Source organism: Ceratosolen solmsi, unplaced genomic scaffold, assembly GCF_000503995.2.
Source record: "Ceratosolen solmsi marchali unplaced genomic scaffold, CerSol_1.0 scaffold23, whole genome shotgun sequence".
NCBI classification, from domain to species: domain Eukaryota; kingdom Metazoa; phylum Arthropoda; class Insecta; order Hymenoptera; family Agaonidae; genus Ceratosolen; species Ceratosolen solmsi.
This window is the reverse complement of record NW_011948430.1, coordinates 1,861,811-1,888,445: the sequence shown is the minus strand read 5'-3', so window position 1 is coordinate 1,888,445 and position 26,635 is coordinate 1,861,811. Positions and strand designations below refer to the sequence as shown.

General features: G+C 33.0%; 2 protein-coding genes across 2 annotated transcripts in view; both read right to left on the bottom strand.

Annotated features, from left to right (window-relative positions):
* The window catches only part of LOC105364095 (protein FAM154A), a 6,259-nt gene extending 1,220 nt beyond the window's left edge, over positions 1–5,039 (bottom strand). The window contains exons 1-9 of the mRNA XM_011501958.1: positions 5,017–5,039; positions 4,871–4,922; positions 4,713–4,772; positions 4,599–4,643; positions 4,349–4,498; positions 3,857–4,046; positions 3,617–3,771; positions 3,247–3,534; positions 1,691–1,880 (exon numbers count right to left, since the gene is read on the bottom strand). Of these exons, the coding sequence (XP_011500260.1) occupies positions 1,691–1,880; positions 3,247–3,534; positions 3,617–3,771; positions 3,857–4,046; positions 4,349–4,498; positions 4,599–4,643; positions 4,713–4,772; positions 4,871–4,922; positions 5,017–5,039 (1,153 nt within the window). The remainder of the gene's footprint in view (positions 1–1,690; positions 1,881–3,246; positions 3,535–3,616; positions 3,772–3,856; positions 4,047–4,348; positions 4,499–4,598; positions 4,644–4,712; positions 4,773–4,870; positions 4,923–5,016) is intronic.
* Positions 5,040–6,756: 1,717 nt separating this feature from the next.
* LOC105364094 (folliculin-interacting protein 2) overlaps positions 6,757–26,635 on the bottom strand; it is a 21,363-nt gene continuing 1,484 nt past the window's right edge. The window contains exons 2-12 of the mRNA XM_011501957.1: positions 18,156–18,396; positions 17,799–17,885; positions 17,629–17,708; positions 17,492–17,556; positions 15,784–16,021; positions 14,598–14,912; positions 13,427–13,511; positions 12,314–13,005; positions 11,006–11,488; positions 9,021–9,450; positions 6,757–7,152 (exon numbers count right to left, since the gene is read on the bottom strand). Of these exons, the coding sequence (XP_011500259.1) occupies positions 6,940–7,152; positions 9,021–9,450; positions 11,006–11,488; positions 12,314–13,005; positions 13,427–13,511; positions 14,598–14,912; positions 15,784–16,021; positions 17,492–17,556; positions 17,629–17,708; positions 17,799–17,885; positions 18,156–18,396 (2,929 nt within the window). The 3' untranslated portion in view covers positions 6,757–6,939. The remainder of the gene's footprint in view (positions 7,153–9,020; positions 9,451–11,005; positions 11,489–12,313; positions 13,006–13,426; positions 13,512–14,597; positions 14,913–15,783; positions 16,022–17,491; positions 17,557–17,628; positions 17,709–17,798; positions 17,886–18,155; positions 18,397–26,635) is intronic.

Sequence of the window (26,635 nt, the reverse complement as noted above, 5' to 3'; positions counted from 1 at the left end):
AGACCGATCGATGTGGAGTTTGAATGGAGCTATCGTTCCGCAATGTTGTGGTTCAGTCGTCGGGGTTTCCGTCGGCTAAGGGTCGGTCGTCGTCCTCGTGCGCGCAATTTGCGCAACCGTCGCTCTCGCAACGCGCGAAATTCCGTTCGCGTATCCGCGGAGGCGCGATCCGCTAGCCCCGTTCACATGCGGAGGAGAACCGCGAAGGAATGGCCGGGCGAACGCAGTCGTCCGACTCAGGGCCGCGGAGGTCGTCGCCGTAATCATCCGTAGTCATTCGAGGGGCCGCCGCGCAACCGAAATCCTCGCGGCCAATTAACCTTTCCCTCGGCCAAGGGAATATGCATCTGCACCCGCGAACTCGCCTATTCCCAGTTTTATCGAGCGCATACTCGAGCCCAACCACACTTACGCCACACTGCCATAATGATTGTTCGACGACGGGGCATCAATCATACTTTTATGGTAGCCCGGACTTTTATGGTGGCGAATGTATTCGTAATTGTAGCGTTAAGATGGCCGGTTATAGAGTTACGGCAACGCTCGGCAGCTTTAGTTATTAGCTTTCGCATCTCTCGACTGGGACGATTCCTTTGGGACAATAAAAGCTAAAAAGATCATTGTGACTCGAATCGAGTATTTCGCGCGAAAAATACCTGTCAATGCTAATTTCCCGTCTACTTGTTTGCTTTGTTTGCTTCTTTATTGTATGATCTTTTACGCCAAGGAAAGCTTAGATTCGATGGTGACTGACTCAGCCGTTGAGTTTTTTAAGTGTCATAGTGCAATATTTCCTTTACGCTTAAAGTTAATGTAGGTAATAATTATGATATCGTAGATCGCATCGACAGTCTTATCAAGACAAACTGAGTTTTGGGCAAAAATTACTTTATCTCTTTCCATGAAAAATCCATCGGGGGTTTTTACGAAATTCATATATTCCCTTTGATTACATTTTAATCAACTACTAGGCGCCCGTTCGCATCATTATATTTTAACGACAGCTCTATTCGACAATTGCCAATGCACAATTGTACATTGAAAAACATTGAGTGTAGGTGTCTCTTACTACTAAATTCGATATATTTTCCAAGCGATCGAACGAACGCGGGTGCACGTTGCACTTTCATCGAAAATATGAGGCCGCGAAATTAGACGTTTCTAAATGAGTAAGCGGCTTCGGCACGATTGGAGAGGGTCGTTAGTGGCAGGTCAGAGGCACGCCGTAATCGACAATTCAACGAGGATTAGAAAAATTTAAGGGTCGAAGAGATCGAGTTTATAGAGAAAATGCATTTCACGGAAGGGACGCGATTAACGTAGTAAGTCAGACGACGTAAGTGGAATGGAACATTGTCCGAACGAGGCTGGAAATCATATAACGAAGACATTACTCCGTATCGCGGCATTATCGATTACTTATCGTGACAAATGCCCCGATTCCCATCTCCCGTCGACGATTGTCATGATTATCGAGCAGAGTCATCAAGTGGCTCATGCATCGTATTAACAAACAAAACTGCCTCGCAAAACTGCAATCAGTATGTATTCCTCTATACGGCTTACGCAACGTAGCTCAGCATAATCGTGAAGAGGATATTAGGATATTAGGACTGCCCCCCCCCCTCCCGCAACCACCATACCGATTATACAACCTTTATTCACGAGTAAAGCCCTAGCGGATATTTACTTTCGAGAGGCGTCGAGGAGAAGCCGAGGTTACCCACGGGACGGATACTGGCGTTCGGCTCCTGGAATTTCCACGGGAAGTCGCACTTTTGCGTTGTTTCCTTCTCGATCGGTCCGCGTCCCAGTAGCTTCCTGACGCACGGCACGATCGGCTTCACCGGGCTCGGGCACCAGTTACCCAGGTAGCTCATCTGTTGGCGTAATTTTCGTAATGTCGCATTATCCATTAGATGAAATCGCCTCGTATTTAGCAATTGCAATAAGCTTATTAAAAAATCATCGATTTACCACAATTGTAACTCTATTAACATAATGATAGTATAGCTTCTTACGTTCATGATGCTCTTTATATCGTGCACAGAGACCGAGAAAAGCGGGTAAATTATCATTAAACAAATCGTACGATAATCGTACGAGATAAATATTAAGTAAATATATTTATTTTTGTGAAATAATTTGAATGTCACAGTGCTCGATCGTAGTGTATAGTTAAATCGTTTAAACAATTGTGTTTTTGGAATTTCAAGGTATAATGTATTATCTTGCGTGATTGGCTGTGTACATTTTGCAAATCTCGGACATAATTAATGTCAAGCGAAGATCAATAAATTATACGACAAAATTTCCATAATACCGGGATTTTATACTGGCGAGACGATACACGAAAATCTTTAAACCGTTACAACATACTTTCACCTTTTTCATATTTCACCACAAGTTTTCATTACATGCAAACGCTCTCAAAGTGAAAACGACAATACTTTTTTCTTTCTCTCCTCCCCCCCCCTCTCCCCTCCCCCCTCCCCACCCACATTAAAGTGTCAATATACCAAATGTTGTCGAAGAAATTTTTATTATTGCCGTATGAAGGTTTATGTAACAATGCTTACGATACACATTTTGAAAGACCAATGCAAATGCACTAGCGAATTATTACAATACACAAGCATTATTTTGGTTGTTTACAGAGTTTTTTTTTTATTAAAAATCGGGAGAAATCTGACAATTAGGTTGCCCGGGGGGGGGAAAAATTTTTTTTTAAAAAAAAAAAAAAAAAAAAAAAAAAAAAAAAAAAAAAATATATATATATATATTCCATAGTCTTTTCGCAGCATTTGTTGTTAGCTTGAGTCAAGTCCACGTTAAAAATTTATTGTTTAATCGCTTAATGAAGTGACAAAAAATTACAACAAAAAAACTTTCACTGCAACAAAGCGCGAGTATACTTATGAGTATAGGCAAATTGACAGAGCGACAAGAATAGAAAATTCGACAGCGTTTTAAGTGATGGTATACATGGCAGTAGAGATGCACTTAACTGGCATACTTAACCTTAAACTTATATAAAGTTACGGATATAAAGCGAGCGTTTCCGGCGAAATTAAAGGAGCCGCCGGAAATCATAGACCCCCGATGCATCGACTGTAGCGAGGAATGTCCGATCGACGAAAAAATGGATGATGGATGATGGATGATGGATGATGGATGATGGATGATGAATGATGAATGATGGATGATGGGAGGAGGATGTATGCTATATGGGTGGTATGGGGCTACTTTGTTGACAGTATCGTGGTCGGTGGATTGGTTAACGAATATCTCATTGGGCACCGGGTAGATGGGCTTGGGCTTGTCACCATCGCCGCCAAAGTAGCTCAGCCCATACGTCGTCTCGCCCTCGAAGGAGAAGTTCCTCTTGTTCAGCGGATTGTCGTCGCTCTGTTGGAGAATCGGTTTCACCCGCGGCTCGCACTGCGGCCAATAGCTCAGCTTATACGTCGTGCAGTTGTCGACACGCGTACTTGGCTTCACGTACATCGGCTTCTTCTGCCAGGGATGCTCCTCCTAGGGACGTCAAGACAATCCTAATGCAACGCGATACCTTTTTTCCCAGTGAGTTGGCGCGAATCAAAATTTATGATCTTACGCGATGGACGGTGTCGTTGTTAAAAAAGCTGAGCTTATAGGTCGTGTAGTCGTCCAGCGGCACCTCGGTCTTCTCGTAAAGCCTGATGGGCTTGAATGACTTAACTGGCTCGTTACACGTTGACTCGAAGTAGCTCGACTTGTACGTCGTGTTATCTGAAAAATTGGACGATAATGATGCGAGCCGCGTGAATCGATAAATTGTCCACGCTATCGAGCTAATGCACTTTTCCGTTTTTACCTTCGATGTGACCCCTCGGCATACGCAAATTTCCACTATACTTCATCGGCTTTTCTTTCAGGCTGTACTTCCATACGAAATCCTCCTTCTGGGTTGTTTGATTTTCGATGGGTCCGCGACCGAAGAGGCTCCTCTTACACGGCAAAATTTTCTCTTGCGGCTTTATGCACCAGTTGCCCAGGTAGCTTAGCTGCGATTAATCATTGCCAATGGAATTTAAAGTTTTAATGCAGTCAATAGTAATTGGACGCTGCAGCAACGCATTAATTGCAGTGTAATGAGGAAAGGGATTGGATCATTAGAATATAACGGCTGATAAGAAAAGCGCTTAAAATAACATAATGGCTTAGTGGACGGTAGTGGGGAGTGGGAGGCAACAACGCGTACTAAAAGTCATCGCATTCGATTGGTCTTGTCCGAATAAATGACTAAGTACATAATCGGTTGAATTGTTCAAGCTTTCGTTGACTCGTTGCGTAAGAAAGTCGTTACTTTATGGGTTGTGTCGGATGTGATCTTGCCCTCGGCAGTTGCTAGGCATCCGTAACGTATAAGTGGCTTCCTAACTGATCTCGGCCCAGGCCAGAACGACATTCTGTAGGTCGTGGTGTCTTCCAGTGGAATATCCGTTCTTTGAAAAGTCTAAGTTAAATAAGCAAATAAGAGAGCTCGGTGAATGACGATTGACGGCGACGGGCAGCTACGGTAAGTTTGAATTTTGAAAAATAATTAGAGTACTTGCCCTAATTGGACGGAAGGATTTTGGAATTTCAGGCTGAACATATTTCTGTCGGAACGAAATCGTACTTTACATATTTTCCTCGCCTTTGCGAAATTTTATAAATATTTGACTTACGTAGACTGCCAATACAGGAGCTTTACAGCAGCAGCAGTTGCAGCATTCACCGTGGCCCAGCTGATACGATTAAACGAATAATAATAATTAAATTAGCAAGGAATTTAATGATTAATGAACGTATGAGAACGTTCATCGATAAAATATATCTGACTTACGCGAATTTTATTCTTAATTTCAATGACGGAGGGTACTTTGACACGGGGACGTCTACGATGTGGCGCGTAATATTAATTATGTTGACTGTTTCTATTAAAAAAAAATTTTTTTTTTTTCAAATAATAAAGCATCGTGGCGAACTTACGGGGTATCGACATGTATTTCCATTTTCTCCTATTAATCTGAAATATTTTTGACAAATTGAAACTGAATTTCGCACATAAATAATAATTTTACAAAACAACACGTCCTGAAATAATTTTTCAACTACATTGAGGCAATATAAAATTTTTGAAACAGGTTATCACGAAAAACAATCGAATGCCATTGTAAACTATTTTATAAATATTCATGTTACAGATGTCAAATGAACTTAGACATTTTTATGATACGAGAGACTGAGATATTTGGATAATCGAGATATATACGTTGAAAATTGTTTTTTTTCCTTTTGTTTTTTTACAAAACGTTCTCATCATTATCTTTATTATTCCGCTTTGTCATGGTAAAAACAAAAATAAAATAAAATATAACATTTAATTACTAAATAAAAGATCCATGTCTTGACCTTATTTATCATTTATCACATTCATCACCATTACTTTTTCTTTTTTTTATAGATCGTAATTACAATGGTACTTATATATTTATATATATATATATATATATATATATATATATTTATAAATAGAATTACATGTAAATAAAATAATCCTGTTTTTTTTTTTTTTTTTTTTTTTTTAATATATTTAATATCAAAGCACAGTGACATTGGAACAATAATTCCTTTTATTTATTTATTTTTTTAAATATTTTTATTATCATTATTGTTATTATTCTTTCATTTAAATAACAAATCCAAAAACGCTTTCAAGACTTAATTCTAACGTGTTAACAAACATTATTTTTAAATATCATTATACAGATCACATGTAAATATGACTTGTAAGGTCCCACTTGGGTACAATAAAGTAAAAAACGAATTACGCTAACTAATTAAATCATTATAAGATTTCGATAGATTACAACGATAGTCATCATGAACTTATGTTGGTCCGATGATGGCGAATGGCAGTCTGTATTAAGATTTAATATTTTTGATCTTCGAGCATCGAGTATATATTTAACAAACGCAGTCGGGCGTTATAAATAATTTGTACATCATGTACTATGCTATTATTATCCTTATTTAACCAGTGTTATAAATAAATATGAATAAATGAGTCGTAGATGCTAATGTTCATTTCTTATAATTTTTGACGTATTTATTTTGACACATTCACAGACTCGAAAGCAATATTGACATTTGAATTTAAAAAGCATCGATGCATTAAATGTTTTTCATTATGTAAAAAAAATATATATACATATTTTCGATCTTCTTACACATATATTACATTTATATTATAAAACCATCGGCAATTTCGACACGAAATAATATCTAATAAAATTATTTGCATAATACTTACACAACAGTGTAATCAATTTCCAATACTTTATGAAAAAAATTAAAAAAAATAAAAAAAAAATAAAAAAAAATAAAAAAAGAAAATGAAACTTGAACGGTAATGATAAAGTTCATACTCAGTCTAACAAATGTTTCGTTACGTAAGCATTATAAACTTTAATATGAAATAAATTAAGAAGATAATTACAGTAGCAAACTGGTATGCCAATTCAGTTTACAACATCGGATGAATTAAAAATTGAAGATTAACATGGATTCCTTTAATTCGTCGCTACAAAAGGGAATAAAAAGAAAAAAAAATGAACAAAAACACGAGAAAAAAAAACAAAAAACAATCCTTTACTGCACCTTTGTTCGTACATCTACTCAAGAGGACCTTAAATAAATAAATAAACTTTTTTTCACTCCACGCGGTTTGCTGATCACGCATTTAATCGTTATTTCAATTCTCTCAGTACGATGAGAAAAATGTAAAACCTAGTGAAAATTTAAGAAAATATTGTAAGGCGAGATGTCCGTGAGCGAGTTGCAGATTGGTCACGGGATTTCCATCGATTGTACGACAAAAATTCCTTCAATCAAGAGTGGCCACTGAATTGTTCAGGCCAACGTGAGGCCGAGGCGCTGAGCTATTTGGGGCGTGTGAGTCGTCGCCACGGCGAGAAGAAGAGGCAAATCGGCAGCGTCCACGTCGAGGAAGCTTGTCAAGTTGGTATAGCTCGACTCGCTCGTGTCGGCCGCTAAGAGAAACTCTGCGAGAGTCTCACTGCGCATCCACATTTCGCGCAGTCTGCTCTCCAGTAGCTTTATGCACTAAAAATGAAAAGATAGAGATAACGAGATCGTTATAATAGGCGTGACAGGTGAATAATCGCTATGTTGAACGAATGATTTGATGATTTCTTTTTTTTCCTCTTTTCCTCTTTTCCTCTTTTTCTCTTATATGAAACAATATTATAATTGCAAGTGGGACACTCGTATTTTCGTTATTATGGTACTTCGGAATGCTTGCCAAAGTTCGTTGAACCCCCTGACTCATCGTCTTTCGACTCATTAGCTTCGGAATAATTCACATGTGCAATGCCTGTACGCGCAATTCAAGCGAGCATCTTTCACGAATATTTGATAATATGGTATATTTTTCGTATTGAAACATTGCTTTTAAGGTAAAATTTGTTCTTCTTTCGCAAGCGTAAATTTTTACATGCAATGTGGCAACGAATGTAAGTTCTTTTTTGTTTTTTGTTTGTTTTTCCTTTTAAATAGAATAAGTCGATTATTTAATGTCTGTAAATAATAATTCAAGTAATAATAAATCGATGATTACTTATAAATTTCTTTATATGCGTTAGATTTCAGTATCCGGTAAATCTCGATCTTATTTTTATCATAATTTACATATCCTTTGTTACTTTATTATATGTTTCGAATGTCGAAAATTTTGGTCTAGTTTTTTTTTTCTTTTCTTTTATATGCGTTTATCAAGAAAGTACAGCTTTCTGAAAACTTTCCATTAAGTCTTGGCTATTTCGTGAATTTCTCTAAATTTCGCCAATCTATCGACACGTCCATTTCACGTGTTATATTACTAATGAGTCTATTTGAATATTCAAAACAAAAAACTTATGTAAATTCTAATCGCTTAGTCTTAGTTAATTAAACGGAAATTCATTTGTATTAACGTATTTATTTACGTAATTATTTAATTTAAAATTCATTTGTATTGACGTATTTATTTACCGGCGTTTCGAAAAATGTTATTATCGATCGTTGAAAGTAAAATAAAACACCGTCATTTCTCATTGGTAAGACGATACTAGTTTTGTTTGGAAGTCGGTCATCGATTTCTTTATTAAAGTCAATATTTTGATAAAAGAAAAAATATGTATTTTATGGCTCATGTATTATAAACTATTATGGTTTGCTGTACCGAATAACAAATTATAATAAGAGCGATTGAAGTTTCGATTAACGATAAGGAGAGATTAGGTAGTTGTGCAAACAATTCTAAATTAAATATTGACTTCGCATCAGAATCGCTTGATAAATGATTAATTATAGAGTCATGGAAAAGCCGTTAATTATCCTTCCATTTCTCTTCTGCAAGTGTGGAAAATTAACAAAAGGCGAAAACAACTCGCTACATTATGTAAGCGTATAATATAATATAAATTGGTATATAACGTTTTAATTAACGTGTATTAAGCAATGCTGTATTTTTTATTAATTTTTATTCTTATTTATGATCGTAATCTATATGAAATTTAATTCTCATAATTTGAAATGCTAATAAACCTCGGATTTGTTTCAAAACATTTCAGTCTAATGAGTGCAATAAAATCTTCGAATTCCCTACATTAATAAATATGAATTGACGGATTTTTCTTCTTATTCACTACACAAAAACAAACTATTTAAAAAATTAATAAATAAATAAATAAAATAATAATAGTAATAGTAATAGTAATAATAATAATAATAATAATAATAATAATAATAATAATAATAATAATGGTAATAATAGTAATAATAATGGTAATAATAATAGTAATAATAATAATAATAATAATAATAATAATAATAATAAGCCTTGTACATTAGTAAGTGCAAAAGGATAATAACGAGGATCGATGTTGAGCGAAATGGATGAGGTTGAATTGAACGTCGTAATACCGAATTACCTGGACGGGCGATCTAAACTCTTTCCACATGCATGCGAAAGCCTCAAGCATATTGGAGACGAGCCTGGACATGCCGACGGGTATGGGTGTTGATCCTCCGGCGCTATTCGACAGCAGACCGACCTGCCAATTGTCCAGATCTCCGAGTATACAGAGAGCTTCGGATACGGGATGATCGACGATGGGAAACTTAGCTTCGACGCCGAGGCCTTCTCGAATCGGCCACCACCATTCTTTCCTACACTCCTCCTCGGTTTTTCGCCTCGACTTTTCCTTCCTCTTGGTGAAACCCTGTACGACCATTCCCCAGGTATAGCTGGAATCTCGACTGTCTTCCTCCGAGTCCACTGTTTTCGAGCTCAGCAAGCTCTTTGAGAAGCCGACGCGTTCGCTCGACATTTTCTTCGTCAATCCCGACACCTTTTTCGACCTGCGAGTCATTCCAATATTCAGGCTACGAGCTTTTATTACACTTATACAGAATATTAGCGTTACTCGCGTTAAACGACATTCAAGTAAGTTGAATAATGCTTATTATGACCAGAAGATGCCGAATTTTGTCAATAATTTGACAAGATCTTTACGTGTCATTGATTATTTCGACAAGATCATAGGCATTTTAATATATTTGAATGACAATAGAAATTCAATGTAATGGCTTATTATGTGTGACCATGTTTATTGTTTTTATGCCTTTTTTCTTTTTTTATATTTTTTATATATATATATATATATTTTAATATTAATCTTTAAGAAATATTATAGTTTAACATATTTTTGTAATTATAAGTAAGACGAACGTTAAAACTTTAATTAGTTTATAAAAATCCTCTCGAACGACACTACATTTTAGGTCGTCAGCTTTATGTCGTAGAGAGGGTTTGCGCGCCCGTGTGTATGTACAAATACCTCTGTCTGTCTCGACTACTTCGCCTCTCCCCTACCACACCCACTACGGCTCCCGCCTTCGTCATCTCACATACTCTTTATCGCTAAAAACACAAAGTACAATTTCAGAGAGTCCTTGATTTTGGTATCTCGTCTTTTCCCTTTATGCTGTTTTAACTATACTCGTGTAGACAAAAGCCGACGTTCCCGTGATTTTCTCTTTTCTCTTTGCCTTAGATCGCAACTACGACAACGAAGTACACGTCGCTATATCTATTCGTTCCTACGAACACGAACTTTACATGCACTGAAATTTCATTCTCATAAATTTTTCCACTATATCATATTTAAATATATTATTATCTTATTAAGGAGTAATAATTTATTTTATCACTGAGAGATATTAATATTTTGATAATATGTAATATTGAAAAACATTGATTTCCTTTTTACTTCGCTACAACCGTGTAATTTCTCCTTCATAATATCAAATAAATACTCGGTTTTATTTTTCTTACTCAACTGGAAACCTATAAAAGTTCTATTATAAAATGCCATTAATACGCTCTGCAAATATCGAACTAAAAATAGTTATGTATTAAAGAGAAGTTAAAAGGTCATTTTTTACTAATATTGGACGAATGAATGCAATATTTGGGGCGGCGATACTAAAGAAGTATTTCAACATTCAAGAAAATAAGACGATATTTTAAAATATTTTTCATCGATATATATGCAAAAGAAGGATAATTGTTAGTTAAATCGATTAACACACGCACGTGTTGATATATAAAACCATTAGAGATAATTTTTCAAGTGATAATTTATAATAATTAGTAGGTTTATTAATGATTTCTCAAAAGTAATTATATTCTCCAAATATATTCTATGTGCGTTCTAAAATTCTCTCCTTCTCTCTCTCTCTCTCTCTCTCTCTCTCTCTCTCTCTCGTTTAACCTTAGAGCAGTCGGGGAGTTTCCACGATTCCCTATCGTCGTTCAAAGCAATTGATATTACGTGTCAATTAAACAAGGACTAGGGATCGAAGGCAGAGAAGGTGAAAGGAGGGGTGAGAAGCATCGGTCCGGGTAGTCTACCTGGGCATGGGCAGCTCGATGACGCAACTCGCCTCGATAAGGGCCTCTAGACAATTGGAGTTGAGTACTCTAGAGCTGGCTGAGCCGCGACAGCCCCTGAGCATCTCCGTAGCATTCGTCGGCGTTTCCAGCAAGAGTTTGCCATTCTCGAAGCCGTGGGAGGAGCTCGCGTAGCCACGATGGCATTTAAGACAGAGGCCAAAGTCGTCCGTACAATCCGCCGAGGGTTGCATGTTTTTCGAGGACTCGGGAAAGTTGCGCTGGATGATCTTTCTGAGGACGCCCTCTGGTAGCTCCGCGGAGGTGCTCGGCACCCGCGTGAACGTATACGAGCACTGGCACTTGCAAGTGGATCGAAGGCGCTCGCGGATCGTCAGTCCGGACTTGGTATCGTTGCCGAGGGCAAAGTACACTTGGGCCTTGGTCTCGTGGGCCGCCGTGTCCTCGCCGAGACTCGAGAGCAACGCCAGGGATGGATCCTCTCTATAACGCAATGGATTATTCAATTTTGTCCTATCGTTGATATACTTCGGCTAAATGACCTCGTAAATAAGTCATGATTATTGCTTCCTGTTACTTCAAAAATATTTTAAATACAGAAGAATGTAACCGACCGATTTATATAAAAAATGAGAGCGAGTATAGCAAATTTTGTATAAATCTATATTATTACTGATTATGATCGTTACGAATAATTTTTCTTTTTTCTTTCTTTCTTTTTTTTTTTTTGAAGAAATAAAATTTGAATAAATAAAACGGTTTAATCGTAATATAATACATATTTCAAAATTAATATGTTTCACATCGACATTCCGATTATATAGTAATTTTTAAATTATAAAGCCTTTAAGCTTTAGAATTAGTTAAATCTTATAAGTTATTGTAATTTATTGTAAGAGTGCTGATGCAAGCACACGTGCGAGAAATAAAGATTTCTTCTTAATAATTGATGTCGAAGACGTTGTCATTATTGTTCGCCAAATCGTCAATAGACAAAAAAAAAAAAAAAAGAAGAAAAAAAAAAGAGAAAGTGCTTTAATTCTCATCTTCTCATCGACCTTTCACTCCAAGAAATCACAAGATGATATTACATTTAACATACTCATTAACGCGTCACATATATAGCTCGAATGATCACTATGTTGCATTTTTAATTTAATTACTTAACAAATAAAAAATTTTCCAATTCAACCGACACTTTTTATTCTAAATTTTATTCTAATAAACTCATGCCATTATCTACCATCGGCAATAACTATTTTCCCAACCGTTTTGTCAAATACATACGCAAAATAAAGTCTGCCTTACAAGGTTTTGGAGTCCGAGTGAAAGTTATCGAGAGTAAGCTTCGGTCGCCTAAGAGCCGCCAATTTCTGATCTATTATGGCGTCGTTGGTGATCTCATTTACAGCCACCTTCTTCTTAGCCAAAAATCCTCTCAGTACACTCTCCTTATGAACCTCCCGCTCCTCGTCCTCGCGAGGAATGAGCTTCGGCTCCCTAGTCGCCGTCCTCTCCTCGCCGAGCTCCTCCTCCACGACGGCACTACTCTTTAGCTTCTTGGCCGAGGTCATCTCGAACATCTTGTCGATACAGTCGTCGTCCGCAGCCTCGAATTCGAAACGCTTCCGCGGCTGGTCCAACTTCGTCTCGGACTTTGGTATCGGCTGGGTAGACTCGGCCAAGGTCGTCGATTTCTTCCATCGTCTGCCGAGGTCCGGGCACGCATTCTTACGGTCGGCTCGCTCCAGTATCGCCACGGCCTCGTGCACGTCCTCCTCCGATCTGCAGCGGCTCTCCTCTCGCCTCTCCACGACACCGCTTCGCAGGAAGTACGAGAGAAAGCGGAGGACCGAGGCTATGAGCTTCGCCTTGCCCGGCTCACCGGCTATTACCGTCTGGGCCACGCGAGCCGGTGTGCCCAATGCCCCGTACAGGTCGTTCAGCTGGGCCCACAGGGGACTGCAGGCGTATTGCTTATCAAGGCTGAGACTCTCCATCTAGAATCGAAAGGCGCGCGATAAGAAGCGACCGATTGGCCAAGCAGTCGTCTTTATGAGGTATCGAGGCTGCGTTAAGCCAATGTCGACTGCGGCACGTCTACCCTCTTGCCTACCAACAACACCCTACCGTCACCCTACATGGCGTTACAGGTGTCGTAATGAATGAATGAAGCATGGGACGCTATGAATGGGATTGGCGTGACGATGATGTGTGAGTGTGTTAGGGAGTCGGAGATGGTCGGATTTTAATCGGATTTTAATCGGATTTTAATCGGATTTTAATCGGATTTTAGTCGGATTTCAGTCGAATTTCAGTCGGATTTCAGTCGAATTTCAGTCGAATTTCAGTCGGATTTCAGTGTCTAGACAAATGAGCCATACGTAATGCGCAATGTCTGGGCGAATTATCGATTATTACCGGTTGTTTGCTGCGACGTGGAGGTGCCGTGTGAACCCATCCCAAGTGGTGCGTGAGAACAGCGGTCACGATAGTGCTGATAAAGCTGAAACGGACAAAGGATTTGAGCAGTCGCTAAATTATATTTCTTAATTGAACCGTAAATTCGTTTATAAAGATTAAGTAGCCATGTAAGGGCGAGCTGGGCGTGCATTATTTTTCGACTTGTGCATTATGTATCTAAAGATGAGCAGAGTCGGGAATTGCGAGGATGAAAGTGAGATGAAAAAGTCCTCCCTCGCCTACTAAATTGCCGGCTCTCCCGCTACCGACAAAGAGACCGGGAGATTATCGTGAAAGGGTCGCGCTCCGAGAAGGGCGACTAGCCTAGTATTGGTTGGCTTGTTCCAACGCTCCCATGTATTTTTGTACGCCCTGAAAAGGCTGATTGATGCGAGTCTCTTCAGTTCTCTTTCTTTCACGCTCTCTGTCTTGTGGCTCGGATGCGCCACTCTACATTGCCGGAGCGCGTAGCGTGATAAAAGGCATTTCGGCGACGTGGAATTCGAGACGGGGTCGTATCTCGGCACGAGACGAAGAACGGAAACGAGAGACAGACAGACGAACAGAGAGAGAGAGAGAGAGAGGGAGAGAGAGAGAGGGAGGGAGGAATGGGGAACATAAATGTACGCAGAGGGTGAGATCTCGCAGAGACGCACCAATGTTAAATTGCGTTAAATTTGAGTAAAAATACGGGAAAAATGAACGATATTGCATTAAGATAATCAATTTACACGGCGCTCAAGAAGCTTTCTCCTTTCCAGCCATAAAGTACCGCTGTCTTCATGAATGCTACGTACAACAATGTCACCTTCACCAAACGACGTCCTATCTTTACCATTAAATTGCTCGATAATAATTGTGCAATCATCATTGACACGATGCTTGTGATGTGAAAATTCATAAGCATTCGATTGTTAAATACGTAGCCTCAAGCATCGACGAATAAACGAATGTGAAATTCTTCAACATCGGGCGTAAAATTGTGAGTTCGTTAAATGCCTCATCGAAAACATTAAACATTCAAATAAAGTAGTGCAAAAGCATTTGTTTACGTGGGTGACATTATCATTGATTGTCTAGTATCGACGACCGGCTATTTATTGCAATATAAGAAAAATAATTATCTTACAAATTCGTTGACTTGCTATCGAGTTCTTCAAGTAGTAGAAACATCTGCTCAAGACTACGGTGCAACGTGTTCACCTGAACATTGACGGTCATCGAGGAGTTGAGCAGAAGATCGTGCCAGATGAGGGTCGCCGATGTATGAGCATCGAGGCTCATGAGTAACCCGAGGAGCTTCAGAACGCAGCGGCTCGATGTTCTGTACAACTTATTCACAAAGTTTCGCTCCAAATCCTTGCCCTCGATACACGAAAGCCGAAGACGATCCAGCATCCCCTCGAGCAGTGCCGCGTGTTCCAACAGTCGCTTACTCGTCTCTCTGAAATTTTCATTATTGTCCCTTATTAGCAAGGATTCATTAAGAGTTGCGATACACGACGGATTGTGCAAGCATAAGGAGTGAATCGTTCCTTCTCCTTATTACCTTCTCATTCATGTTTTATACTAATTAAATATATGTGTGCGTGTAAATGGATATATCGTGCGAAAATTATCGTTACGATTCCGAAATCTTAGTTAATTACTTTAAATATATTTGCCGCTTAAATTTCTCTCGTTGCAATTCTTTTTATAATGCCATGGTCTTTGATATTTTTGAAGGAAAAAATTCACAATAACAATTGGTACATCAACAGAATTTTCTAGACTTTTTTACATTTGGTTTTCAAATGTGGCTCCATATTTAGATAATAGAATATAATGTAATATTTCATTGGACTCGAAGTAAAAACAAAAAAAACAAAAACTATTATAAATTAAAATACGATATCTGTATATTCGCGTATTCATATAACGAATAAATATTTTAGTTTCTTTAGACATTCATTTGCGGCAAAAAAAAAAAACTTTCTATTTCCTACAGCCATCAATTTTTTGTTTTTTTTTTTTTTTTTTTTTTTTTTTTTTTGTTTTATATATATATATAAAATATATATATATATATATATATATATATAAGAAATTTTAGCTAATAATACGAGTTCCGATAGATCTTTAAGACCCCATGCGCGAGTACATTTAATAATTAAATCAACTCTATTGCTCTTGATTACAGGTGGCTGACTATTGTGAAAGCCTCAATTTTCAATCTAAAGCGAATGTCGAGGTAGTTTATTCCCTTGTAACAATTGTTCTTAACATTGCCACATGGTTCCGCGGGAGAAAATAATTTCCAGCCAAACATGACTCACTGCTCACGGCCATTTGGCAACTGCAGGACCATTGCCAGTCCGAGCCTCGTTTTGTGCTTTGGCGCGTGAGATTCCTTGACGCTGTTAGTCGTGGGGCTCTTGCAATTTTGACGGAAAGAATCATCCGTCTCAAAACGACTGAGAGACGTTGATTCAGCTCGTAGCCAACGTCGTCGTAGACTCGAGAGGCTACCGGCGGCTCCGCTACTGTTTCCCGCTCCATCCGCTGACTGCGAACCTGCGGATCAATGATTTGTTCGCTTAGTTTTTTCTTCTTATTCTTCTTCTTCTTCTTCATCTTCTTCTTCTTCTTCTTCATTTTTTTTTTCATTTTTCTTTCTTTTTTTTTTCTTTTTTTTTCTTTTTTTTTTTTAATATACTGCCCGCTAGTAAACCATTAGTGGTCTTTAATTTGACAAATACTAACGCACGCTCTTTAAATATTTGAATACTAACAAGCGATTCGCGTATTCCACGCTTTCTATAATGGTTTATACCAAATCGGTGGAACGACAATTTGTGTGAAATAATTTTTTCATATTAGTGCCAATGCGTGAAAGCAGAAAACAATGTACGACTTCAAAGATAACACATCGTGAACTAACAACTAAATAATAATGCGCGTTGAATCGAAAAATTACATTTGGTCAAGTTTGGTAAAATGAATGTGGCAGGTTACGATGTTAATTAAAGTAATAATTAGCAAACTACTCTCGACTTAATTCTATGTAATCTCTAATAAATAAAAACAACAAAACAATGTTTACACAACGAATAGTTCTATTAAATTTGTAAATTAATAAAATTATTTGAACTACTAGTATTTAACACTAAGTATTATCAAGTTTACTTAAATATTATCGAAATACCTTGATTATAAATGATTTAACAGCATTAAATATACATAGATGAATTTTATTGTTGTTGTTTTGTTTTGTCTTTAACTTTTGATTTTGAAAGCATCTATGAGATTTAAAATTTATGATAAAGATGCAAATTATTAAATGCCCGTTAATAGGATTCGTGGCGAGGGGTCGCGTAATTTTTATACACGAGCCGACTAAATATGAAAAAAGTTATTAACTCGCTGTAAAACTACGTCGAAATTTATAAAACGGTAAATTTATATTTATACACCAACATCAACATCATATATTCGATTCCGATAAAAATATGGTAGATAAAAGTTTGCTAGACTTACTGCCAGGACGAGGAATATCAATAGCCCATCCGCTTTCAAGATTCGAACACGTAGAGCTTTTGTAGAAGGAAGTGTTCAAATTATTCCCCAAATGATTTCTAGTATTAATCCTAGAATCTATAGCACAGGATGAAAGAAAGGTAAAGTTTTTATATTTTACAAATAATAAATAATAATTAAATCGTAATTGTTGAAGTAATGGAGAAACAAAATTCGAGTGAAACTACGATATTATATAAAAATTCATTAATCTATGATATATTGATAATTATAAAAATTTCAATTAATCCTCAAAAGGCTTATATCGTTGTTGTTTATATAATGATATATTGTGTATTTAATCATCCATTATGAATTTTATGAAGACATTTATGAACTGTCGAATATCTTTATTATCTAATTGTGCATAATGTTAAAGGCTTAACAGATATACTTAAATTATTATTATGCCTATTATTACTCGTTTAACCGCGTATTGTGTAACAATACAATTTTCATTAGACTTACCTTCATTAGTCGTCAAACCACTATGATTTCCATTGGAATATCCATCACTATTTTTAATAATCAAACTATATTAGCGAAGTTAACACATCTGGTCTACGTATTTCTTACGTTAAAAGCAAAATAATCTTTTTTATTACCTTTGCTTGCAAAGTCCATGCTCCAAGTAAGGAAAGACTTTCGTATACATTATACATCCGGGAGGATTCATCTCGTGAATCTGAAATATTATTTTGATTTTTTGGAATATTAATTTCGCTTATTAGGCATTGAGCGATATTAAGCGATGCCGATAAAAGACTTTAATTACCTTGAAGGAGACACCCCTATATGTCATTGCCACAGATCCAAAAATCATTTCACTCAATAAACTTATATCCTGACATAACCACCTTTCCTATTTCAAAATAAAAAAAGGCATTTACGTCTTACGATTTTGATTAATCGATTACAATGATTTTATTGTTCAGCTAATGGAACTTTAGTTCAAATTTCATTGCCCATCACTTCCTCAAAAGTTCACGATTAATTTCGTCAAAAAAAAAAAAAAAACAAACAAAACAAAACAAAACAAAACAAAACAAAACAAAAAACAATCAACCTTTCTTGCATTCGAAATTTTTGTCCATGAATTTGGCAAAAACAAAAAAAAACTAAAAAAACAAACCTCGCCAGAAACACCATCCGAAGCTTCAACGAATCTCTTGTCGCGCTCACATAATATTCTTTTGTTCTTGATTATGTTGCGACAATATGACGAGGTATTGTTATTATCATTATCCTCCGGCTTGTGTTCCTTGTTCTTTTCAATGGCAATTGAATCAAAGAGAAGTTTTCGTCCACGCCACTCGCATTCGCGAAACAGAAGGATCCTCACACAATTTTGTTCGTACTGCAATGAATTGCTCCTGCAACGTCAAATTCATATTCATTCCAAATTCAATTATGTTAATTAATAACGTTTTCGTTTATTCAGAACTATTGATTAAAAAGTTACATATAAAAACAATTCTTTACCAATGAATTTCTGTATATGTTAAATATAATGTTGTTTTTAATATAAAATCAATACTCAAATTCGTCTTAAAATGTAATTAATCATAAACTGTCGATTAATTAATAAATATTGCGCTATTAAGAGCAAAATAAAAGTAATGACTTTTCTATTAAAAAGTGACTTTTCCATTAATTTACATTTTTATGTTAAAAATTAAATTTATAGTTAAACGAGGAAATTTGTTCGTAGTATGTTTAACTAAAATCACAGCTCAAAGTTTAATAAAACTTCTAAAATTGCTGCTTCATTTTATCGTTTAGTCAGTTATAATAAAAATCTTTTGTACGATTAAATTGTATATCTTATATTATATTAAGAAATAATATATTAATAAATAAATTATTTTAGGCATAATTCTCATATAGAATTTTATAAAATAATGCAAAACTAATTGTATCATCGATTAAAAATTTAATTGCACGACTATCTGCTTTTCTGATTTATTTCCCTATATTTTTTCTCAATATTGATTTCTCGATTCAAAATCATATCATAGTGAAATAAAAGACATATTTATTATAAGAAATAATTTATTAAATAATAAATAAAATTTAATGCAAATATTACATAAAGAAATATTTTTAATAATTTTTATAACCCTATACAATAAATTATTAACTAAGATCTATAATCGTCATTATCGACGTATTTACGTATTCTGTTTATTCTTTTTTATCATAGTCTAATCAAAGTATAATCTACTTTTAAAGAACAGTAACTTTTCGTAACTTTATGATTTCATCCATTCTAGGTGCAATGATACGTCATAAGTTAGTATCTCATCTAACACGTAACACTGCTGATCTTCAAATTACTCGAGAAGACAGTGTCATTCCATTCGATTGTAATAATTAAATTTTGTTTAATAACATTTTATATTAAGTATTTTAAATAGTAAGAGAAATTAAAAATGACAGAAAGTGATAGACAGAAATAATTTGATACATAGAGTACCTAGCTTATGGAAAATATTGCTTTATTTATTTTATTTGAATTAGATTAAATATATTTCAAAATACATACGACTGGAAACTTGAATAATAAAATCAATAGACCGAGAAAATAGTTAGAATAATTATATATGCATATACAATTTGTTTTATAATAAATCAATCTAATCGCTATATCACGTTCTTTGGCCAATTTTAATATACTTAAGCTAATGATAATTAGCATCAAAATATACAGAGAGTCCGGATAGTATGTGTCTTCTGAATATTCTTCTCTCTCTCTCTCTCTCTCTCTATATATATATATATATATATATATATATATATATATATATATATATATATTTATTTATTTATAATGTATGCTGAATGACAATTAAATTATTTATTGTGAAAAATTATGCATTAGGTAATATTCAATTCAATTGACACTGCTGTAATATAAATTAATATATTTATATAAATATACTTTATCACAAAATTTAATATTTTTGAATATATTACTTTTAGTTTCAGTTTATGTAATAAAATTTCAATTTTATTTTATTCTTAAATTCACGCTTTTAATTTCAATTGTAAAACTTTTACAAAAATTAACATTTTTCGATATATATATATATATATATATATATATATATATATATATATATATATATATATATATATATATATATATATATATATATATATATATATATATATATATATATATATATATATATATATATATATATATATATATATATATATATATATATATAATTTTTTATATGTTGGTTATAAAATATCTTTGCTATAATTTTGTATTTGTGTTAAAATTATTAAAAGAAATTATATAATAATAATTGAATTACTTATGTCACGTATAATGATTTAATTCAATTTTTACTTATCTATAAAGTCTATAATAATTATATTATGACATTTATCTGTAATGAGGCAATCTATCGAATCTTTATACATAAGCAATAAAATGAAAAAAATTGTCAAGATAAATCACAACGACTTCATTGGAAAAATTAAGAATTTTGAGGGATCAAATGAATTATAGAATCCAAGTTATAATAAAACCCTTTTTTCTCGTCTTCATTTTTTTTTTATAATCAAGTAAGTTTATAAGAAAAATGCTCAAATGCTATAAGTTATGAATTCGTGAAAACATGTTTACTTATTCATTACTTGTTTGCATTATGATTATGATTATCTAAATTTTCAATATTTATACTTTTTTCATCCTATTAGCAATTCTATAAAAGTAACTAAATATATACACTTCTTTAAGAATGTTTTTGTATTCGCTTCAACGTCTTTAAAATTGACTAATTAGTTAATCAGAATTCTATTGACTGTGAACCTTATACAATGTCTCAGCTAAATAATCTTCCGGATAACTTGCATTTTGTCTTCTTTTCTCACTAATTTCAGTATTGATAAAATGTACTTTTAAGAAAATGGTGATCCGTCGCATTTACTATTCTCAGGTGAATTCTTCTCGAGGAAGAAAATATTGCCTCGTGAAGATAAAAATAAATCTCATTAAGGTTTCGTATGTTGTTTTCTTGACCCAGAAAACCTCGCATAATCTGTGACGCGAACATGGCTCGGCACCGACAAACGAAAGAAATTCACCCGCGCAATCGCTTTCACGTAAACTTTATGTTTCGACGATCATGAGAGGGAAAAAACTATCTATTTGCCAGTCGTAATAGTAATAGCTCCGACAATTAAATGTCGAAAAAATTGCTCTGGAATAACGATTAGTGCTACGAAATTATCAAATTATCGATTATACAAAGCTCAATCCAATGACTTACATCGTTCTCGTGAAGCTGCTTTACGAATTATGTCAGAGAATTTTTATCTCTTTTATAGATTTTTCCCGTCTGACGCATAGAGTTGCGACACCATGTGAAAAATATCAACTACAACTCGAATGGGAAATTTATAACGAGTTTCTTTCTCTACTGCCCTCGCTTGCCTTTCCACCCTTATAAAGGGCATTTACAATAGCAAACTGGTGAGCTTATGATTTAAAAAGTAGCCGAGTTCGACCGAGTGCTTGAGTCCTCGATATTAAAGTGTTACTCCTAACAGTATCGTATCCGACGAAGTTTGAATGTGTATTTTGAAAACAAAAGTAGTCAACGAAAACAGTGCAGTCATTTAGAAAATGAGAAAACTGAATATGATCAAGTTAAGAGACAGAAATTTACCTTTATTAATAAAGCTTTTATTAATTTCACTTATTATTGTATCTTTAATATATAAAGCATTGCTGCTATGCTGCTATGGACGATCGTTCATCATTATTATACGTTCGACAATCTACAATTTTTAATTGAGAAAAGTCGCCGCAGCTCAACTAAAGTATAAATGAATCGATTGATTTTTTTTAATTATTAATAACGTATGTGTATAATAATGCACGTAACAATATAAATGTAAATTACCACGTAATATAATCCCAGTTAAATTCACTTTGTAATTTTTTTCGCTTTTTATAGTTACAAAATAATAATCGCAAGGAAATTTGTATAAAAATATTTTCATACACGCACGGACACACAGATATTTTCGGTCGATATTTAAAAAATGTATTTGTAAAATACACGTGACAGTTAGGACAGTTTAATAATTACAAGATTTTATAGTATCTGATCTTTATCCTGTTTATTCCGTAAATGTACATAAATATTCCAAACAAATACTGTAATTAGTAACTAAAGAGAAGGATGATGCAAGTACTCAGAGTTTGGAGAAGTGAAGTAACTCGCAATCACTATTATAAATAAATGGGAAAGAAACAATAAATAAGATATATTGAAAATTCCCGATATGTAGTTATAAGTTTTAATATTTCCATTTCAACAATTATTGAAAATAAAATAAAATTCTCAATTGCTTGATCATATATCTTAATTATTATACTATTTGGTATACATCCTTAATAAATATTCAATATCGTAGTATTATAATATAAATACTATTATAAAAAAACTCATTAAAACACATAAATCATATATTATGCTTTAAAAAAGATAAAATATTATCTGCATTGATTTTGATTTTTCGTTTCTCAAAAATTATTCATATTATTCATACACAAAAACATAATTCCATAAACTTTATCTTAACAACTAATTGTCCTCTTTAACATTAATGCCATTTTTTAAATAAAAAAAAAATAAAAATAAATCCCAAAACTTAATTGTAAAAGTTTCAATCCTATTTCAATAATTCAAGAACACGTGCAATTATATTCTTAAAAAAAAAAAAATAACAAAGTTGTTATTGATGTATTATTTATATGAAGTAATGATAAATTCATCTAATACAAACAAAATTACGAAGCACAAATAATTTTTAGAATAGTGGTAATTATATAATATATAATTAATAATTAATTTTTCGTGTTGTGTAGTATTTATTTAATTTTTCAATTTGTATTAGGGCATTTCTTAAAATTATTATTTCGAATTTTGACGTAATATTTATATTAATAAGTCTACAAGCAATTTACAAACTCAACTTTTACAGATTTATAAAAATATAAAATATAGTTATTATAACATTAGGTTACTTAGAATTTGTAAATATGTAATAAATGTTATGAAGTAAAACACCTTTTCTCCTGTGTCTCTTACACTATTTATAAATAAAAGTCTTTATTAATAATTAATATTACGGTGATGTGCATTTTTATTTATTCGTTAATCAATAACTACAATGTATTGATATGGCATTATTGTACTTTATGACAATCTATTAAAAATATATTACATTAATTAATAAATTATGATGTAAGCGTTCTACTATTTCCAAATTATTACATTTATTTGTAATGTTACCACTAACTTTTATTATTATTATTATTATTATTATTATTATTAATTCCTATCTTTTCTAGTAAAGTAATTCCCAAAGTGTGTACGAGTGTCTGCGATAATTGTAGATAATAAGTTTTGAAAATATAATATATATATATATATATATATATATATATATATATATAGAAAGAAATTGTAAACTAAACTAATCAAAGGCCAAGTGAATGTCATCCTTTTTTTCACTCCCTTAATGAGTTTATTTGAATATTAAAGGAAGATTTTACAAGTACATCAATTATATATTTTACTGCCCGAGTGCTATAAAAAATACTCCAGTCGGCGCTCATAAACTTCAGAGCCCCGTAAGAATATTTTGAACGTTGACTTGTTAAAAGAAAGCTTCCTACAGCTCAGAAATATGATATCCAATTGATGAATGACCAACAAATTAAATTTTTATGTTTCCTTGTTGTTGAATATGCTGGCAGGCGTCAGTTTCAATATTATTCTGCCTAAAACTTCGGCCAAGGCTCATTTGAATTCTAAAATTGCAACATGAGAACAGACACGAGTCTTTTTATAAGTATTAGTTTGACAATTGAATAATGATCATTAATTTTGTTACAAATATTAGGAAGATTTTCAAATTTAAATCATATTTGAAGTTACATATGTTGAGAAATAATCAGTAAAACCTTTTGTGGCTATATTAATGTCTCAAATATTTCAAAAGTATCAATGAAAAAATTTTCTGCTTCAATAAATATTCATTGTATTTAAAAGAAAAAAAATAATAATAATAATAATAATAATCATAGACAAATTAAATACATACATAAATAATGCATGAAATTGATTTCAAAATAATAGAATCAGCAGTACAGAAGAAGAATTTATGCCCGTTAGATATTTATTGCAATATTAAAGTTAAAAAGGATAATGACAATCTTCACCAATATTTGATGGTACTGATTTGATCAGAGATATTAAAATGAAATATTCAAATATCAAGTCTCATAAGCGTAATAGAATCAAAGTACTTGTTATTTTCTCTATATCAGGCCATTAAATTGCAAATCATATAAATATCATTGAAAAATTAACTGCAACTATTAAGAAACGTAGTTTAATAACTATCAATTATCTACTAATGCGATGGCTATATACAATCGTCAGATATCACATTAATAAGTTCAAATTACTAGTTTCTACATCACTTTGGCTTAAGAAAAGATTTAACCAATTAACTCAACCATCCAGATAGATGTCAATCTATTAACAAATGTTTGAAAAATATAAATGGCATTGGTGGGATTATATTAAATCTGATTACAACGATTGAAATTATAATTTTGTTATCTTAGGCTTTGTAGGTTTTTAATTACAGGCTTCTATTATCTGTCTGAAAATATTAAAAATTTGAAATATTTAGATGAATTTACTTTAATATTTGACAGCACGCGTTTTAAAATATATAAAATTCTGAAGATTTCATGTTTTTTATCATATAATCATATTATATAATCATGCGAAAAAAACATTGTTCAACCAATTAATTTGTAAACTTAGTTGAATTCGTAAGGTGCCGTTTTCTTCTTCTTTCTATTATTTTTAACTGTGTAAACAAGAAATAAATGATAAACTAATAATTTAACACTTGTTAATTTAGTTGCGCGTAATTATTAAGTGACGGTTACTTCCAGACATGTACGATAGAATTAACTAAATACATTATAAATTAAATATGAAATAATAGTCGTATACTCTTATAATGTTATTAATAGTAGAGGAGGGAGGATGTTACTATAGAAGAATTGTCAATGAGTACAGCAAATACAAAGCAATACTTTTGGGTAATAAATTTTTATCAGTGAATATTCCATGGTAAATATTCAAGTAAAAAAATTTATTTAAAAATGTTAAAATAATAGTGATTATACGTAAATTGTGCGAGGCTCGTTTAATGAATTATTGAAAAATAATACCTGGTATTTTATAATACGGTGTTTTCAAATAAGATAAATTACTTTTTAAACTTCAAATATGTATTTCTAATGTATTGTTTACTTTCTCAATGGACATGGAATTCATTGCAAGCTCGTTAAAAGTATATCAATGATTAAAATTTTATTCGCATTTAATGAGCACCTAATTTTACTAATCAATATGAAAACATACTTTGCCAGATTAAGGGAGGGTCAGTAGATTTTAAGGCTTTCAACCGTATGAATATTAAAATTATCAATGATTATTTTTCAATAATTATTTGGTAAAGGAACTATAATACATTAGCCATATCTTATCAATTTAGTTTAGTAATAAAAATTTTTTAAAAGTCTTATAAGGCGCGTTTATAGAGAATATCGAAGTAATTTTCTTATCAAATTAATCTCCGTTCTTTCATGGTGCTGAACCTTTTATTTAGATGACGACATGTTATTGTATCCCAAGTACGGTACCATTAAAATACTCATTGCGGTGTAATTGATTGATTAAAAGAAACTTTCAAATTTATAAATATTTCAACCATGTTTTAAGAATTTCTTATCAGTTCGACAAAACATGTGTAGTGAAAAGATCCTCGAATTTTTTTAAGTATAAAAGAAATTGACGATATAAATAAAATAAAATAGTTGAAATAAAAATATAAAAATAATCATATATATATAACAAAACAAATTAAATTGTGCTTAGCCATACAGATTAAGTAAATTTAAACAGCTGAAATATCGAATGTTTAATATAATTAATCGCGTAAAATTACTCTATAATCACCAACAAAGCTATTATGTTATTTTTTAATGTAACGTACTAACAATAGATATTTTATTTACTTGACTGATATATACTTCACTTGTTAAAAATGAAAAAATAATATAGCAAATACTTAATAATACGTTTATTATATTATTATTTAGAACTGTGATCTCAGCTTATTAAAAGAAACGTGTCCCATGATAAAAACAAAGACACATACATATGCACGTGTTTATTAAATAAAAATTAAAGTTTAAAGAAAACAACAAAAATTTATAATAATCACCGATCATAACAATTCAATACTGAATCAGACTTTACAAAGTTGCAAGAAATACAATTCTTTTCAAAGATTTTTAAAGCCTAAGGTACAAATTAATTTAAATATGTAGTTGGATTCCATTTTTCTTTAATTCTCGTGATATTTTTTTACAATAATGAGCCACGGGAAAAAAATTTAGATTAATCTCTAAATATCACAAATGCAAATAAACAATATTATTCAACGTAATTCTTTTTTTTTTTTTTTTTTTTTTTTTTTTTTTTTTTTTTTTTT